The sequence below is a fragment of the Cariama cristata genome, unplaced genomic scaffold (genome assembly GCF_000690535.1).
Source record: "Cariama cristata isolate BGI_N322 unplaced genomic scaffold, ASM69053v1 scaffold5243, whole genome shotgun sequence".
Lineage (NCBI taxonomy): Eukaryota > Metazoa > Chordata > Aves > Cariamiformes > Cariamidae > Cariama > Cariama cristata.
This window is the reverse complement of record NW_009608810.1, coordinates 49,279-67,131: the sequence shown is the minus strand read 5'-3', so window position 1 is coordinate 67,131 and position 17,853 is coordinate 49,279. Positions and strand designations below refer to the sequence as shown.

Here is a 17,853-nt window from a genome sequence, read left to right as displayed (position 1 = left end):
AGCCTCCCCGGCAGAGAAGCCTCTCGCTGGAGTCTGTAGCCCGCGTCCGTCCTCTTCCATACAACCTGCGGTTGCTGCTTGCTGGGGTCCTGCCCGGGGCCGGGCGGTTGGAGCCTCCGGTCTGTGGGGCCCCGCTGCTACAGGGAAGGGAGAAGTTGTTTGACCTGGGAACCGCTGGTAGTAACGTCGTGTAAGGGTCCAGCTACACAGAGGAGTCGTTTAATCCACCTAACACTGCTTGCTGCCTGTGGGGTGTTGTGTTCAGGAGCTCTGTGTTCGATCGTACCAGAAACTTTGATGTCCTTGTGAAGTCCATGAGAAGCCATATGTTGGAATGGTGACACCGGTGCCCAGACGTGGCTTGTGTTCAGGTCATGTCTGTTTGCCCACGTTACAGAGAAGGGTGGGAGTGCGCCTTTCTGTAAACTGCCTTCACAGCTTCAGAAGGACAAGTGTCTGTAGTTGGGAGTTTGCTGTTCCTCAGCAGTATGACCATGACTTCAGTAACAGCTGGTGTCAAGCAGGGAAGGATTTCAGCTGGTCCAAGGACATTAGAGTGAGTTTATATGTAAATACAATATACACGTGGAGCAAAGTTTGTCTTCTATATCTGATCATTATTTTTGTTATATTTTCTAAATTTCAGCTTTGTATAATGTGCTATATTGTAAGCGACCATCCAAGGCAGTGACTAGAGTAGTCTAGCATAGATACCTTTTATTGCATTTTTTTTGTTGTTAGTTGAGGTTTTCTCGGGTTTAAAAATCCATTATAGTAGTTGTTGCAGTATAACTAAATGCTAATTGAATTGGGATTCTTAAAGAAGCCATTAACAAACTGGCACGGTTTTCTTACGATGCTTGGCGGAGAGACTGGTTGTTGCTATTTCATAACATTGTTAGAGTATTTTATTCAGAGTTTAAATACCTAGAGTTTGACTTGTGCTGGGCAAAGACAAGCTAGCCGTTAGCTCTTGGAGTCATGTTACCTGTAGCTTTTCTCTCATTCTGCAGCTATGGCAAAGTAAAACGTTAAGGAACAAAACAAGGTGTCCCAGGTGGTCTTCTAATTGTTGAAGCAATTAAAGTGCAACAACCTGATAACACTAATAAGGTTGTTTGTATGAATGGACTGCTTGTTAGTATGTGCATTTATTCAGGTTTTTCTTAATGTTGAAGAGCTGAATACATTTCTCTTTCCAGATTTCATAAGGAGAAATTGATGCGGGTTGGATGTTGACCTTCTGAAAGGCTGATTTATTTTGCAGAAGATAAGTTAGAAGTTTAACCTCTCCAGTACAGCTCTGATATTGGTACAAGAACTAAACTAGGTTTGACAATACATGGAAGTACTTTGATAAGCGTATTGGAAATATAGAAGAAATAGCAGCTATTCAATGTCACATGACTTCTTGAACACAAATTATAGTAGGCTAATGCTTTTAGAGTTTATCGAAGAGTTCAGAGTAATTAACAGATGAAAAGAAAGCTTGATACTTGGCCATTGTAATAAAAGTGCGATAACTTACAGAACAGTTTGGCTCTGTATTTGTGGACTAAGTGAACTAGTAGAGTTCAATTAAAAAAAGGCAAACTACCAATTGTGTGAACAGCAAAGTAGGTCTTGCAATACAGAACTTTAACTATGTAATACACTGTTCTTATTTTGATGTCTCCAGTTTGAAAAAGGATTCGCTAGACGATCCAGACGTTGACAAAAATGAAACAATTTTCTGTGTGTTCTTAGAGTGTTCCATCATTACGCAAGTGAGAGCACTGAAGTCTACACCAGGACTAGTCAAAAAAACCCCCTAACTGGGGTACTTGAAGCCTGGGTTGCTGTTGTATTAGTGTGCTATGAACTGACACCACTGCTGTGCAGTGTTGGTGTTTCCTGTGTGCTGTCAAACCATTTTATAAATTGTGGTTTGGTACAGATATAGCATAGTTTAATTTTAGAGCATGCCTTCCAAGGAAACATTGAATTTGCTATTTTATGTATACAGGGAGCTAACTGTTCCAGTTTTGAAAAAGTTGTGAGAAAGAAATGGAGAATTTTGTTTGCTTGCTTTTGTTACTCTACATTCATTTTTCTGATGATATTTCTTAGACTAGTTCTAGTTTTTGGGGAGGGTTTATTTCTGAAACTTTCTAATGTTCTAAGTGAATTGTACTGCATTTTGAAAGATGTTCTTAGAATTGAGATTTTATCAGAGACACCTGGCAAAGGTGTGACCTCCATTAATTTGCCATCTTAGTTGAATAAAAAGGCTGCAGCTTTTTCTTTTTCCATGGAGATTTGACACTGAGTGTAACTACTGCATGTTTGTTTGGAACATTGTCCCCTGAAAAAACATTTTCAGTTTTGCATAGATGGTAAAAATGTTTTTGTAAGCAGTGGATAGCCTCATGAGGTGGTCATCAAAATAGTTTCTACTCTTTATCTTCTTAGTCCAAAGAAAATCTCTTGGATCTTTCTTGCTGCTTTCAGCTTAATAAATTATTGCTCTTCACATAAGGTTTATCCTGTTTTTATACAGTTTGATAATATTTGAGCAAAGTGTTCAGAGTTGTCTTTTTGCCCGTTTATATTACAGCGCAAGGTACTGCTGCTTGTTTTGTGGTATGGTGTTACCTGTGAAAACTGCCAAATCAATTTCTGCCTATGTGTGACCGATAAGAAAATTTGGAATTTTTAATTAACTCATTATACATTAAAATGCATGGGGGTTTTATTTCTGTGAGTATCAATAATAAGTTTTGTATTCTGACTTTGAAGTTGCCAGTCACGTGGGCTGTGAGCTTTCTTGGCTTTGTGAAAAGCCTGTAATTGCACACAGGTTTTTTCATAGCTGTTTGCCCAGGTTTGAACTTAGATAACATTAACAAGGCGAGCGTAACAGCATGGAAGACTTTGGGTAAAGTAACTTCCCTTAAATGAGTTTTGCTGCATTGCCATATCTGCTCTGCAGAATTGTGACAGCCTATTTAGTGCCTCAGGAAAAGGAGGAGCTACGTAAGGTGAATTTTCTACTTAAATGCTTTGTAGCCATACCCTCACCTCTTTATTCTCACAGGGGGTTGGGGGAAAATCCATTTTCCAGGCCTCCTTTATGTTTCATAAAAGAGCAGAAGCCTACAATTTGGTTTCTAGTGACTCTTTTACATCAAGCTGGGTTATATAAGGATATCTGTTCTGTAAAGTAGTGGAGTGATTTATCATGCATGAAACAGATTAGATGATTTCATAATCTCATCTATGTGAAATCTGTGGAGAAAAAAAAAAGCCACAAAATATTTTTCATCTCCTTTTGCCCATAACCTTTTAATAACTAGAAGTTCTAAGCCCATGCAAGTTATAAGATGTGGGGGCTTTCCTATTTTATATGCTTTCTAGGCCATCATGTATGTCAATGAATTTCCTGTCGGGCTGAAAAATAATAGTAATTAACAGCAGCGTTTGGTTCCATTCCCTTAGGTACGGTCTAAAGCCGTCAAACTAACATTTGAAAGGCCTTTCAGACACGTTTGTAGTTGTTTAAGAAGCTATACTTAGGAGTAGTTACTTTAGATTTAATGAAATTTAGCATACAAATGTTCATGGGATCACACTGTCAGTGTTTCCGCCTTTCACTAAGACGCTGCCAGGGTCTCGGCAAAACCGTTGCCAAAGCTTAGTCTACTGAGTCAGTTGGGCCTGTCATCTCTGCTGCTTTCACGGTCCTGTTCTGCCTTCCTCTCCTCCTTTTCCTAGAGGTGGTCTTAATCAAGTGCAGTACCTTGAACCAGCTTGCTGTCCTGGCACAGGAAGAGCAATCGGACCTGGAAAGTTCAGACTTAGTTTCACGGTAGATGTGCAGCCTTACCATATAGATGCCTGCACTTGGTTTTACTAGTATTTATTTGTAGAATTTAACTGTGAAACTACTAACTTCTTGGGCTCAAAGGTACCTATTACTCTTTTTCCCATGCCTCTAAAGCAGCTGTCTGAAGTGTTCTTACACTTTGAGAAGAATTATAAAAATGACAATGCATGATTGTGGGGGTTTTTTTAGGCAATTCAACTAATGAGCATTTGGTAGGAGAATACTTGGTATGCAACTCTGATGTGCTACTATACCACGTGCTCATAGTTCGGAAAATCTTGCTGCTTGTTCTGCAGAAAGTTCTGTACACTGAATCTGTCAATAAATTTCAAGGCTGAAAGTGTTCATCTGGCTAACATAGATTCAGCGTTGCATTTGGAAGTGGGCTTAAGCTCAAAAAAAGTGCTAAGGTCTGTTATTTTCTGAGTGTGTAAGGTATGTTGTAGAGTATTTTAATGATGAGAAATTTTTTGCTATGGAACTGAGTTTCACTAATATTTCTTTTGACTGCCATCTTTTCAGAGGATTTTTCTGTAGTTAATAATGCATTTCTTGATTAAAAATAAATTTTTATGTATTTTTAATAGCTCACAGGAGTCCTAGATGATTGTCTATGTGACATAGAAAGCATTGATGACTTCAATACTTTCAAGATCTTCCCCAAAATACAGAAACTGCAAGAACGTGATTACTTCAGATATTACAAGGTACTATTAGAATGATATTTTCCTGAATAATTTAAATAAAATCCAGAAAATATAGGGAGGATTACATATCAAATCAGCTTGTCTATATTAAGTTGTCATGTAGAAGACCACAGCTCTTACATTTGGTTGTAGCAGGTTTTCAATCCCTGACAGTTATGTTGGTAATAAGTCATATTCGCTGTGTTAATCCTGGAGTCAGTGATGCTAAATCATGAGTGCTTTCATTCAAGTGGTAAGTGGTAGTTTTAAAGGTAGTATCTTTGTACTGCTGCATCTAGAAACGAATTGTATATTAGCAACTTTCTGGTAGTGTTCAGTACTTGTCTTCTAAGAAATGTGTGTAATTTGAAATGGAAATACTGCAATGATTTACTTTTCTTGTAAGTTGCTGTCTTAGTTCTGGTTTTAGTGTTTGCTATGTAGAGAACTGTTATTCCTTTGAAAAATTGGTAAAAATACTCGATTTTCAAGTAGTATGTAATACCATTTTTCATGAATTTAAACATTTTTCTCTCTGTGTTAGTGTCTGATGAGCAAAATGAAACTTTGAAACCTGATACTTCTGTTTTCAGATATGCTTAACTTGAAAATGAGATTGCATTTTGACTGAGCTAATCGGATGGTTGTCTGCCATTGGAAAAAGGAGGTCACACTCCTTTAGGGCAGACTGTCCTGCCCCTTTCCTACTTGTAGCTCTTGGGCTTGTCTGACTCTGCATTAGGCCAGTGCATCTCTTTAACCTGGTAGATTTTTATTTTGGGTTTGGTGGGGGGTGGGGTGTATGGTGTGTTTTGTTTTTTTTTTTTTTTTTTTTTCCTCAGGATGTAGCAAGTTATCTAGCTGATCTGGAATCAGACAAGTATTACAGTCATGCAAGATGGGGTTATGAATGTAAGGAAGGAGAAAAAAGCACTAGAATCTTCCCTTTCTAGTCTGAGTAAGCGGTAATGGGTAACTTCACCCTGAATCTCCTCCTGCTACATGATACAGTTCTGACTTCACTTTTCAGGAGAAACAAGATATGTGCAACTTCGGTGATAATCCATCACATAGTAGTGGTAATTAGATTCTCCAGAGGCGAAAGAAAGACACAAAACAAAGTGTTTGAAGAAGACGAGCAACAGGTGTACAAGGTTTTATACAACAGTAATTGCACCCTGGAAATTTAGAGCTAATCTTCATTTCAACAGCAGTTCTGCAGATCATACTTTAATGGTGTGTTGCAATCCTGCCTCAGCTTTCGTACTGATCTTCCTAATAGATGGACAGTTACAAGGGCCAGTGTGCAGTCCACCCATCGCCACACATTATTTAGTACTTCCAGTTGTGACAGGGAAGAATTTGTGTTGAACAAGCAAACTGAATAAGTAAGTCAGAACGCTTTTCACCCTTTCCCCTCTGAATAAGCAACAGAGTTTTTTTTTATGTCCCTGCATAGAATCATGGAAGTGGTATTAAGCACAGAGATGGTTGTGGAAATTGTGAGGGTAGGCAATGATCATCTAGGTCAACTACAGTGTAGCTAAATACTGAATAAGCATGGGGGAGTATACTTGTTCTGGGAGTGAAAGCGCTCCTACTCTGAGGTAATTTAATTTGTAATAGGAGTTCGGAGCATGAACTTTTGTAACTACAGTCACAGTATTCCCATTGTGTTTCTAGTTCAACAGCCATAAAAGAACTCAAACTTTAATGCATAACGTTGAATGGACTGGCTAGTTTTTATTTAAAGACGGAAGAAAACTTTCTTTTTAAAGTCGTACTGAAATTATGCTAGGTGGTTTCTAGAGAGTTTGTGCAACACTTCTCAGTGAAAGAAATAAAGGATATAAATTTCGTCTCTGTATAGTTTTATACATCAAAACACATAGACTATGGAAGCCTCATGATAAGGAATCTAACTTTTAATCTGTGACTAGTATTGAATAATACTCTAACGATAATAATGAAATCTAATACTTCAGACTGAAGGAAGTACAAGGATGTTCTATGTAGTCAGTGCATGGTTGGTATTGATTAAAGTACAAGTGCTACACAACCTCAGTTTGTCTCAGATGTGTGTGCGCGCTGGTTTTTAGCCCTCGTGAATCATTCTGGGATTAGTATATCTTGATTTGCAGGTGTTCTTTCTTAATTAATCTTCCGTTTAGACAGCAGTAGTCTTTTATTTACAGTGTTTCTCTGTGTAAGAACAGTGACTGCCTAGTTACTTGTATCTTCTTAAGTGTTTAGCATTTTTTTGTTAGAGTTTACTTTGAAGAACATTGTAGTCTAGCTATGTTAGCTGATTTTTTGGGGGGGGTGAAATTAGTGGGAGAAGCATGTTTTATATAATAGGTCTTATTGTGAAGGTGATGTAAGATGTAACACTTTTAAATGCTTTATTTAAAAAAAGAAGTTGAGTGAACAGGTACAAAAAATTCTAAATTTTTGTGTATTTTTTTTCTAGGGATGGTGTTTGTGGATTGAATAGAGGAAATGGCGAGGGGAGGAAAGCAACTTAAAATCTGTGCTTTTAGTGTATCTGGGCTAGCATGGCTTGAACTGTAACTGGAAGATAGTTGTCATCACTCCTAAGAAGTCGTACCATCTGCTTAATGTCTTGTTAGGATTTTTTTGACTGAGGAATCTCTTTAACATTTTAAAGCTGAATTTATAATTCCCAGTCATGCTGAATTACGTACATCAAAATGGAAACCTGGAAAACAGTCGTTCCTTCAGATGTTATATAGCAGTTACCTTTGCATGCATGTTTTGAAATTACAGAAAGAACTTAATTCATGAAAGATTTGATAGAGGAATTTAGAATAATAAAGGGCAGTTGAGCAAGTAAAACATTAAGTTTTGCTCTTTGGGGATCTTTCGTGGTATTGACAGAACATTTGAAGGGGGAATTCTTTTTGTTTTGCTTTAATTTGGGTATGTAGTGCCACAGAACAATTTATCCTTCGAGCATTAAAGGTGGTTTCTTTATTTCTGATACATAATTTTGATTTTTTTTAGCTGTCAAAATTAAGAGAATAGAGTGGAGGGAGAGTAAAACCTGGGTATAATTCATCTCGGATTCTTCTTATGGTACCTGCTTTGTCAGAGGCATATTGATCTAGATTTCTTTATGCTTAGTATATTGTGTGTAATGCTGGGGCGAAAGAAAAAAAGAATTTGATTCATTTTTTTATTACTGAGGCTCTGGTTTCACAATTCAGTGAACGTAGCCATTGAGCTTCTATTACTGTATTCCCCCAAAACCAGGCCACTTAAAGCAAATCACTGATCCAGTACAAATGTACTCTGCCAGTTAAATCTGTTCAAAGCATGAAGGGTTTTTTTTAATGGAATAATTGTTCAAGACAGCTCAGTGATTTCAGTTTTTCTCCGAATTAGAAGATTGCGTAGCGCGTTTCTTCTATCATAGCTGGAACCCTTCAGGTACCACATGCAGTGGACTCCAAGTTCGTCAGAGCATGGGCTTTAGAGTTCAGGTGCCAATTCTTTGCCTAAGGGACTGCTCTGGCACTACTGCACTAGATGTTTAAGCTTTGTTTCCTGGCTATGTTTCTCCTTATGTAAAGTGAAAGTATAGGATATAAATTACATGAATTAGAAAAATATTCCCACATATAAGGGGAAAACATGTTTTTCTGAAGACTAAACTGATGAAGCCTTTAGTGTCAATCTTTTAACCTATTAGGTATAGCAAGAATACTGTTCTTTATAGTACGTGATTATTAATTTACTGTACAGCTTGTATCTATTTTTTTCCATAAGCTAGCATAAGAATTAGTTTTCTGACTTCAGATTTATAGATTTAAGTAACTTTTATAGGCAGATCTATAATTCTTAAATTTTTGTGTTGAAACTGCTCTGGGGCCTGGTGCCATCCCTGGGTTATTAGGCTTAATTTGACAGTGTGTTTTATAGAACTCTGGCTGTGTCTGACTACAGAATCAAATTCAGTATCTGCAACAGTTTCAAATAAGAAGTGATACATCGGATCATTCAAGATATATTTCTTGGATATAAGTAGTGACTTCGGTTGAACATCTTCATGAATAGTATTTATCAACTGAAGAAAACTAGTACAAGCTGTGCTAAAGGAAAACAAAGTAGAAGAATAGATGTAATTTTTGGTTTGTGTGGGTTTTTTTTTTTTTTACTTTAAAAGTTTTAAAACTGACTTTTAGTCTGGAACATAGTGGTTGCTGCTGAGGATAAATGCTTTGTATTTTATTCATAATGTTAGATTTCAAAGATGGTGTACTTCTGCAGTGGTTTTGGTTGATCATGCAGGAAAACCTTCGATTTGTAGTCTTCAGTTTAGGAGTGATGAAGTCAAAGTGGTTTTTATCGCTAACGTTTGTTAGTATGTATAAGGCTAATGTAAAGGAAAGCTGGGATTTTTTTTTTGCTCCCCTTCACCGACTTTCATATTGATAGTCTGTAGTGAAGTGTTTGAATCTCTTGCCATGTAGTATATATCAATATGTGTGGTACTCCCTGCCTTTATTGTGCCATTTGATGACAAATAGGAGCACTAATCATCACAGGATTTGCTGGTAATGTTCCTGAAGTGGTTTCTCATCATTATTTATATTGGTACTATATCAGCTCTCTAATTTGAGGCCATTATGATACTCATTCTTCCTTGACTAGCTATGATATGTAGTAATGATTGCCTTTTTTTATTGCTTGAAATCTGAAATCATCCAAGCACTTGAATTAATAAACTTATGCACTAGTCTGTCCTCCATCAAATATATTTTCTTGATCAGTATAGTACAAGTACAACTGATTCTAAGTACAACCATTTTAGGGCTGCATATGTCTGATTTGCCTTCTTTTTAGTAGTTTATTTACTGCTTTGAAGTTATATTAGTGGTGAGAGATTTAATTTATACTTTAATATACTATGTGTTTGTGTCCACTGGAGACTGTTATCGTTAACAATTCTACTGCAGCAAGACTCAGCTTATAAACTCAGAGGGAGAGCAGTTAAAAGAAACCAACCAACCAACACCCCCCCCCCCCCCAATACTCCCCAAACTTAAAGTACTAAATTTAACCCATTTTCCTTGTATCCTCTCCTTTAATTTGAAAGGATTTCCTGATACTGAGAGTTCTTTCTTTTAAAGTTACCTTATGTAAGGGTTGATTGTAAACTTCTGATTTTGTATGTTTAGGTCAACCTGAAGAGACCGTGCCCGTTTTGGGCTGATGATGGCCATTGTTCTATCAAAGATTGTCATGTAGAGCCTTGTCCTGAGGTATGGATCAAATAATGTAAAATAGAAAAAGGTTTTAGGATTAAAAAGTTTACTAATTTGCAGTGACTAATACTAACAAACAAGATTTACTAATAAGAACTTAAATTTAAGTAAAGAGTGACAATAAAATTATTTTCCATTTCAAAATCAGAAATACAACCAAAGTATTTTAAGGTTTTAGTCATTTTACCAATAAAACAAATAACTTTAAGAATAAGTATCTTCTAAGCTGTGGCACTGTTTTGGATATAACATGTTGAGAAGGTAAAGGAGCAAGTTAATTATTTAAAACCAATTTTGCTTTGGCCTCTGTAGGAATGATACTTAATTTGTAGATTTTAATCAAGCATAATCACTTGTATGAACAATGTAAAAACTATTTGGTTTTGTTTGTTTTTAGAGCAAAATACCTGTTGGAATTAAGGCTGGGAGCTCTAATAAAGTAAGTTGTCGTTTGTTTTCTAAGTTCTTTCTGTTTTGTTTGGTTTGTTTGTTTGTTTTTTTAAAAAAATCTTAACATTATGGTAGCTGTGTGACTTTTTACTACAAACCTTCAGTCTTGGCATAGTGATGAAATTGTTAACATGATTCATCAGTTCCTGTATGTGGCTTTACATTTTTACTTTTGTGTATAATAGTGTTTCTGACATAGCTGCTACTGTCATGTCATTCTGAGTCTGTCATAGCTTGAGAGCTGGTGCAGACAGAATCAATGAATGACCAGGGACAGCAGTACAAGGCCGCAGAATGCCTGATGCAAAATTCTTTGTTCATTTCTGAGTACAGGCCACCTTCTATAAAACTATAGGCCAAGAAGCACAGATGCAGTAGCAGTGCAGTCTTTTGTAAGAATCATATATAACCACAACCTCTAACAGTAAATGAACCTGAACGATTGCATGTAGTTTTGCCGTGTCTAATCTTGAGCAGGTCATTAGCCTAAAGATGATTTAGTTATTAGTCTAAAGACAATTTAGGCTAAAGTGGTCAGTGCAAGCTTAAGTAGTCAGTCTGTGCTGTTGGCTTTTGCTTGCTTCTCTCCAAGCCATCCTTCCTAGATGACCAAGTGATCTTAGCAAAGCCAAAAAAGTTAAGGGGATGTATATGCCTAGAAAAGAGGTCAGAGCAGAAAGACAAATGACTCTTCTCCACCCCCAAAACCCAAGAATAAGGACTTTAGCAGTGGGGTAATGGTGCCCAAATGAGAGATCTTCCTGTTGAGTGCCTTGGCTGTGTTAGTGACTCCTATGTACTCTTGCTTAACTATCATACCTCCATCCTCCCCAGTACCTTCCACCTCACTGGGCAGCCATAGTTGCTGCTTGCCTCACCGGAGTGTAGTTCACTGTATCATAAATTACTATTGGTATTAGGTTTAGACTTTATGCCAGGAAAGATTGCTGAAGAAAGTTGAGAGGAATACTTCATCGTCAGTTGAGGACTTCTGTGTCCTGCTGTCATGAACAGTGCAGGTGAGCTTTAGCTCAAGAGGAAGTCTCGTCTTCTGTTTATACATATATTGTTAGGCTTACTCTGAAGTAAAGTGTGCTTCTTCATTTAAAGGTTTCTGGTGATCAGAGAAGAAACATCTTTCTCACTGACATGACGAATGCCAGTCATTCACTGTTTCAGCACAAGCAGCAGTAGTTTCTCTAGGACAACTTTGGTACTGTCTCTGGGCAGAAGATTTTGAGTTTTAGGTGGATAATCTGTTACCAGTTCTCTTTTTCATTGACTCTGTTCTCTTCCAAGCTTAGTTGTAGAGAAACTGACTCCTGGAATAGCATAATGTCTCCTAAAGAGGCATTTTAAGACTTTAAAGACTGTTTTAGAAAGGATTCTTCTAGTAGGCATTTGAGCTTCCTGATTAATTAATCTTTAGAGCCATATGCTGTTCTGGAGAGACTTCACATGAGCATATTGAATTGGACTTTGGAAGTGAAAAATCGGTCACCGTTTGCTTGCACCACAATAAGGAAACTGGGTTAGCTTCTTTGGGAACCTATCATTTGCTGGTGTGTTTGCTACAGTTGTTTCCTTTGAATTGCCTTGTAGGTTGTTGCAGCGAGCTGCATTACTGAAAGTTGGGCAATTCTGCACCTTGAGTCCGTAGTAGAACAAAGACACTAATATCTGCTCCTTCTCTGTCAGAAAAAACAATTTTCCTGCAGAAATATTTTGATCAGGACTGACATAAATCTTACCTACACCATTTTCTTACTTCCTATGATTCAGTTAAAAATTGTTCTTGGAGCCAATTAAAAGTTGACAATCTTATTTAGTATCCCTTTTAAGGAAACATCAGAGTCTTCTTAGTATGAATGTTTTGTTTCAAGGACTATGCAAGTCCTGTGCTATTAGCTTGTGCTTGGTCCATTTGGGGAAGTTCTGCATCCTTAAGGTATTGGTTTAAAAAAAGAAAAACTTATTTTTCCTCTGGGGACATGCATGTCCAGTTTCTCTCTTTCATCCTGATAATGTCTGTCTTGGAAAGGTGAAAACAACCAAAGGCATTTTTTTAATAATGAGAGCTACAATCTCTTGAGTAGATATACTCAGGGTAGAGTCCTGTGGAGGAGTTTTCTGTGGTCTAAGTGCTTGGCTTCTGAGCAGTTTCCTGTTGTCCTTCTCTCCTAATGTAGATGAGGTTGTAAACTTCTAGCTTTATTTAGGATTTTTTGGGGGATTTTTTTGTTTGTTTGCTGAACCATAGAGAGAACAGTTCTTCTTTTGAGAGCTCATTTAGCCACAGAGACCAGGGTTACACTTGCACAGCTTCTCTACAGAAATGCAGTGAGCAATAGAGGATCTTTTTTTAATTCTTGGCACCAACATAAGCTTTTTGAAATGGTGCTGGAGAGGCACAAAGTAGTTTCCTTTTCTATAGTCCTGTTTCATTTGAGTGGGGAATACGTTTTGGGGAGCTAGACATTAAAAAGCTGTCATGACAGCTGCTGTATTAATCTTTGAAGCAAGGGACAGGATGTGGTAACTCAAGGTTATAACATTTAACTTAACTATTTTATTTCCTGCCCACCTCCCTTCTGGTTTTTTCCAGAAACTGCTCTTAGGAGATCCTGCTTTGGCAGGAACAGACACTTTGTCCTGATCTAGTCACTGGTCACAGAGCACTGATCTGCTAGCTTAAACACTGGAGAACAGTGAAGCCTGGAAATATATTCTGAGATTGGAATGTTCATTCTGTTAAAAAACTTAAATTTAGGATTATGTTCTTGGCAGTAACTTTATTCACTTCAGGGTAGGGGTTGGTTTGCAACTCTAGACATGCAGTATGTTTACTTCAGCATCTCAGTATGTTATTTCATCAGCAGTATCTGTTTCAATGTAGGTCAGATCCTTTCCTTGTTCAGATTTTTCCATTTAACATCCATATGATGCTAAAGAATGAGCCCCCTCACCTGTCAAATCCAAGAAAATTGAGTGAGAATTTCCTTCTACGGTAAATATTGTTATCAGCAGGACCTCAACAAGGTTTAAATTACTTGGGTTTTTTAATCTCCTTCACTTCTTTGGTCCTCAGTAGGTTGTGCTATTTTTCCTTGCATTGGTTCCAGCAAATGCATTTTTAAAGCACGTTGTCTTGCTTACTCATCGGAACAGTTTTAATTAAATCTTTTCTTTTTTGAGAAGTATTGTGATACAGATTGTGGTGGTACTTTGCGTGTGGCATCTTGACCACAAGTCTGTCCTCAGAAATGAACTATTCTCTTTCTTTTTAGATTTATCAAATTATTATTGTTTGCTATTTCTGAAGGGTTGACCAAAGCCTTTAGCTTACATTTTTATTTTGAGCTGGTTTTGGATAGTAATCTGTCATGTCTATATATATATGTGCCCTGAAGTGAAGGGAAGCCAGCAGTTTAGCTTTATATAAGCCATCAGTTACTTAACATTAAGTAATTTTCTGTATTTCTTAAGGACTGTGATAAGGTAGAAATCTGTGTAAACCTAAGGCTCAGTCTGCAAAAGAAAACACATACAAGCAAAAAAAACCCCAACACAAAAACCCCCAAAAAGAGGAAATTGGGTTTGTTTATCTTTTAAGAGAGCACTGATACTATCTGTTATGTTCCAAAACAGTTAGAAGGATTTTTTTGAGCTTTAAGCTGACAGACTTTAACAAATTCCCTGCTGACATAACCATATTATTGTAGAATAATGGAATCTAATCTTTAATTCCTCAAATGTTTTCCTTAGAAGTATTCTAATAGTATGTCTGTTTTAGTGGATTACTATTTTAAAAATACTGTAGAAGCAGAGTTCAGCTTACATACTTCAATTCTGGCTGTAAAACAATCAAAATTTGAGTTCACCTTGAAAAGCCTCTCTTCCAGACCTATGCACGTCTAAAGCATGCCAATGCATAGGATTAAATGAAACTTGAGGGGAAAATGGCCAAAACCTGTAAATTTTCCTACTGAAATGACCAGTGAAACTTGGGGTATGATTATACTTGCAAAATACAAGGTATGTTTATGGGTATGACACTGCTCTTCTTCCAAGGTCCTTTTAGAAGAATGTAAATAAGTATCAGAAACACTTCAGAACTCCATTTACTTAAAAAAAAAAAAAAAGAGAGAGAGAGAGCAAGCCAAACAAAATTTTGACATATTTAGCTGAGTTTTCTTTGGTAGTTAAATTCACAGAGTGAAATTGGCCTGATGGAATTAAGTGAAGAAAAATAGAAATAGGAAATGTTTCAGAATGACTTACTGCTGCTGGAATCTGAGGATTTTCCATGATATTAACCAATTCACTGCTAAACCTAGAAATACCTTTCACAGCACCCATTCTCAGAGAATTTTAGATAATTCATTTTTATATTAAATATGAACTTTCTTACAGTATTCAAAAGCAGCAAATAATTCCAAAGAATTGGAAGACTGTGAGCAAGCTAACAAACTGGGAGCAATTAACAGTACCTTAAGGTATGCTGTGATTTACAACAATAATACAAAAACAGTAACAAAGGAGCATTTCATTTTGTCTGTCTTGGTTTTGCAATGTGCTGGTTTTTGTTCTTCATTCTTTCCATAGCCCATTAGAAAGTAAACGTGAAATGATGCAAGAACATCTGAAGGTAAAAGTGTTATGTGATAAGTAGACTTTTTTTTTTTAAAGTGCACTTTGATATTATTTGAAGGAGGTATCTTACAGCATCAAGATTTGGAGGAAACTTGCAAGTAAACCCACCGTTTTTCTACTTTTTACCAGTATCAGTCTTTGTTCTTGATGACTGTGCTGGATTAAGGGGCTCTGTCCCTGTCTTACACTGCTGGGCCTGTTTGTGATCATTCAGTGAACCAGATCAGGGAGCTTGTGAGTTACTTTTATTGTTCGCAAAGTTATTTTTAGCTTGGATCAATTCCCTGATCTTGCTTATTGCATGGCACAGTCAAGGTTGGGTGGGAGGAATTCTGCAGGATGGTGTTGCCCCTGAGTAGAAAGTGTGTGGAACAGCACTTAGAAAAGCTTGTATCGTACTAGATTCCCAACCTTCAAACCCCACAAATAGAAAAATCAGTTTCTCAGTGTTGATGGAGAGGTATGGTGTCTTTGGCCACAGATTTCAGCAGTTCTACCTGGTAGAGATGTTGAAACTCTTCCCTGTCATCTCACAAAATGGGACTGCCATGAAAAAGTGACTGCTGCTGCCCGATGTGTGGTGTTTTAAACCAAACTGGGTAGAGCCCTTATCTGTGTTTTTTTAGGGGACATAGGAAACTGTTAGCTGTCTTCCACTCCTGTAGGGCAAAAGAATGTGAGGTTGAGTACAGGTAAGATAAGCTAAAGAGAATGCCTTTTGTGAGAGTAGAATAGACGATTAAAGTTGGGAGAGAGCAGGTAGTGGGTCCTGCAAGTGCAGGAAGAGTTTGTGCTTTGTAGGCAAACCTCCCACGTCCTCTGCCTAGGAGTGCATCATCCTCATGGTTTTGGGTTATTTTCCTTTATCAACTGTACTTCTTAAGATTATCCAGTCTTGCCTGCTAGTAATTACTGGAGAAGTTCCTCGCCTAATGCCAAGTATAAAATCTCCTATTGTGATTTGGCAGAAGGTTAGGAATGTATCTTGTTATAGAATTGCCTCTGTTTGTAGAATTGAGCTAGTACTACTTTGATCAAATGGAATAGGTTATTTTCATTATTTCAAGGTGCTTCACTGCACTCTGGAGCAGAGTTCCCAATCTTAACTTTGCTTACGTTTTGCTGTCAGTAGCGTGGCATCACTAGTTCTGTGCAGCACGTACGCGTAGAAGAAAGCATTCAGCTTTTGGCACTGTTTCTTTGATAGTGTGGGAACTTCAAAGTACTTGCCTCTCTGGTGCAGTACACCTTTGAAAGTGCTAGGATGAGTGGAATAGCATTATTATTTAAAAGGCTTAAAACAAATCATATTCACAGAGTAATTTAGCTTGGAAGGGGCATTTAAACATCCAGTCTCCCACTAAAAAGCAAGGCTAACTATTGTAGATCTCACTGAAGGTACAGGTTATGAAAATATGGTGATTCCCCTGCCCCCCCCACCCCCCCCGAAGTGACAGCTTCTAAAGTAGTACTTTGAAAAGTGTTAAAAATATATGCTATGAAAGTATTTTACCAAGCTGTTACTGAAAGAAGTCACTGTTGCTGCACAATTTGTTCAAATAATGATGGTGAAATCTTTCTTGCTGCCTTAACGTTAAGATGACTTTTTAAAGTATTGCAGTTGATGCCTGCTTGAATCTCTGTGCAGCTAACGAGTGATAACTCCATATAGTCTCAAGCTTCAGATACAGTAATTCTGAATTAGGTTCCAAGTTAACTACTATATGTGGATTATGTTTCTTTCAGTAGCTCTTATTGATGTTGTTTATTTAAAAGTTTAAAATCAAATGTATTTTTTTCCCCTCAGTAACCAAAGTAAGGAGGCTTTCATTGACTGGGCAAGATACGATGATTCACAGGATCATTTTTGTGAACTTGATGGTAAAATGTTTAAGCTTTTTCAGAGTGACTGTTTTATTTGCTGTCTCTTAAAAACCACAAAATAATATAGTTTCTCTGCAGATAACCATTTTTTTTAAAGGTTCAATTTTGTGCTGAATGGAGATGTAAGATGATATGAATTGTCACATGCGAAGAATGCAGTTTTTTTTACAAGGAGCGTTTGGTAGTTTACACAGTGCACATGCACTGTTACCTCCTGCTACTATAGTGAACAGGAGACTTATGGAAAGAAAAAAGAAGGTAAATGTGGGAGTGGGTTAGCATAGCTTTTTTTAAAAAAGCTTCTTCTCACAAAAGAGTTGCATCTAGCACAAATAAAAGACAAATTACTTGCAGCTGATTCAGTTTTACTGCTGTATTATTTTTGTTGCTATTCTGCTGTCTATGCTTGGAGTGAGTTTGTTCCTCTTCCAGCCTTGCTATGTTTCCAAATGATCTCTGCACTAAATTCACCCTTATTTGTAAGGATTTTCCTATTGTTAAAACATTCGGATACTAGATTGCGTCTTCCCTCTGCTCCACATATGTGAGTCTTTCTATTTGCTTGTAACATTCAAAGCTCAAAGGAATGTTTTTCAGGTAAACACGAGAATTGCCAAGTTCAGGAATGACAGAGAAAGGCCTTTTTAATTAAGACCTTAGGAAGCTTTCTGTGCTAGGGAGACTTAGAGCATAATGCAAGATGTTTTAATCAACCTTTAGGCTAATATTTGGTGAGAAAGTAGCAGCTGTAGTGGATTTGCCAACTGCAGTTCTCTTTCAGCACTTCTGCTGCGTCATATCTGTGGAAAATTTTATATATAAGCTGTTTCTGTAATAGTTGGTGAGCATTCCTATAGATCTGAACTGTTATATGCAATAAGCTGCTGTTGTCTCTACTGTCTTGAGGCTGGCTACTTAGATTTTTTTTAAGAGGACTCAATTGGAAAAGGTATCGTTTAGGAGCATTTCTTTTAGAAGTAATACTAACTTAAGTCGTTCCTGATTCTACCTCCATCTTTCCTTACGT

At 37.2% G+C, this 17,853-nt stretch overlaps 1 protein-coding gene across 1 annotated transcript in view; it reads left to right on the top strand.

Moving 5' to 3' along the window:
• Window positions 1-1,678: 1,678 nt before the first annotated feature.
• The window catches only part of ERO1LB (ERO1-like beta (S. cerevisiae)), a gene marked incomplete at its 5' end in the record, with an annotated part of 27,514 nt that continues 11,339 nt past the window's right edge, over window positions 1,679-17,853 (top strand). Inside the window, 6 exons of the mRNA XM_009697284.1 lie at window positions 1,679-1,766; window positions 4,453-4,572; window positions 9,753-9,836; window positions 10,237-10,278; window positions 14,703-14,785; window positions 16,750-16,823. Of these exons, the coding sequence (XP_009695586.1) occupies window positions 1,679-1,766; window positions 4,453-4,572; window positions 9,753-9,836; window positions 10,237-10,278; window positions 14,703-14,785; window positions 16,750-16,823 (491 nt within the window). The remainder of the gene's footprint in view (window positions 1,767-4,452; window positions 4,573-9,752; window positions 9,837-10,236; window positions 10,279-14,702; window positions 14,786-16,749; window positions 16,824-17,853) is intronic.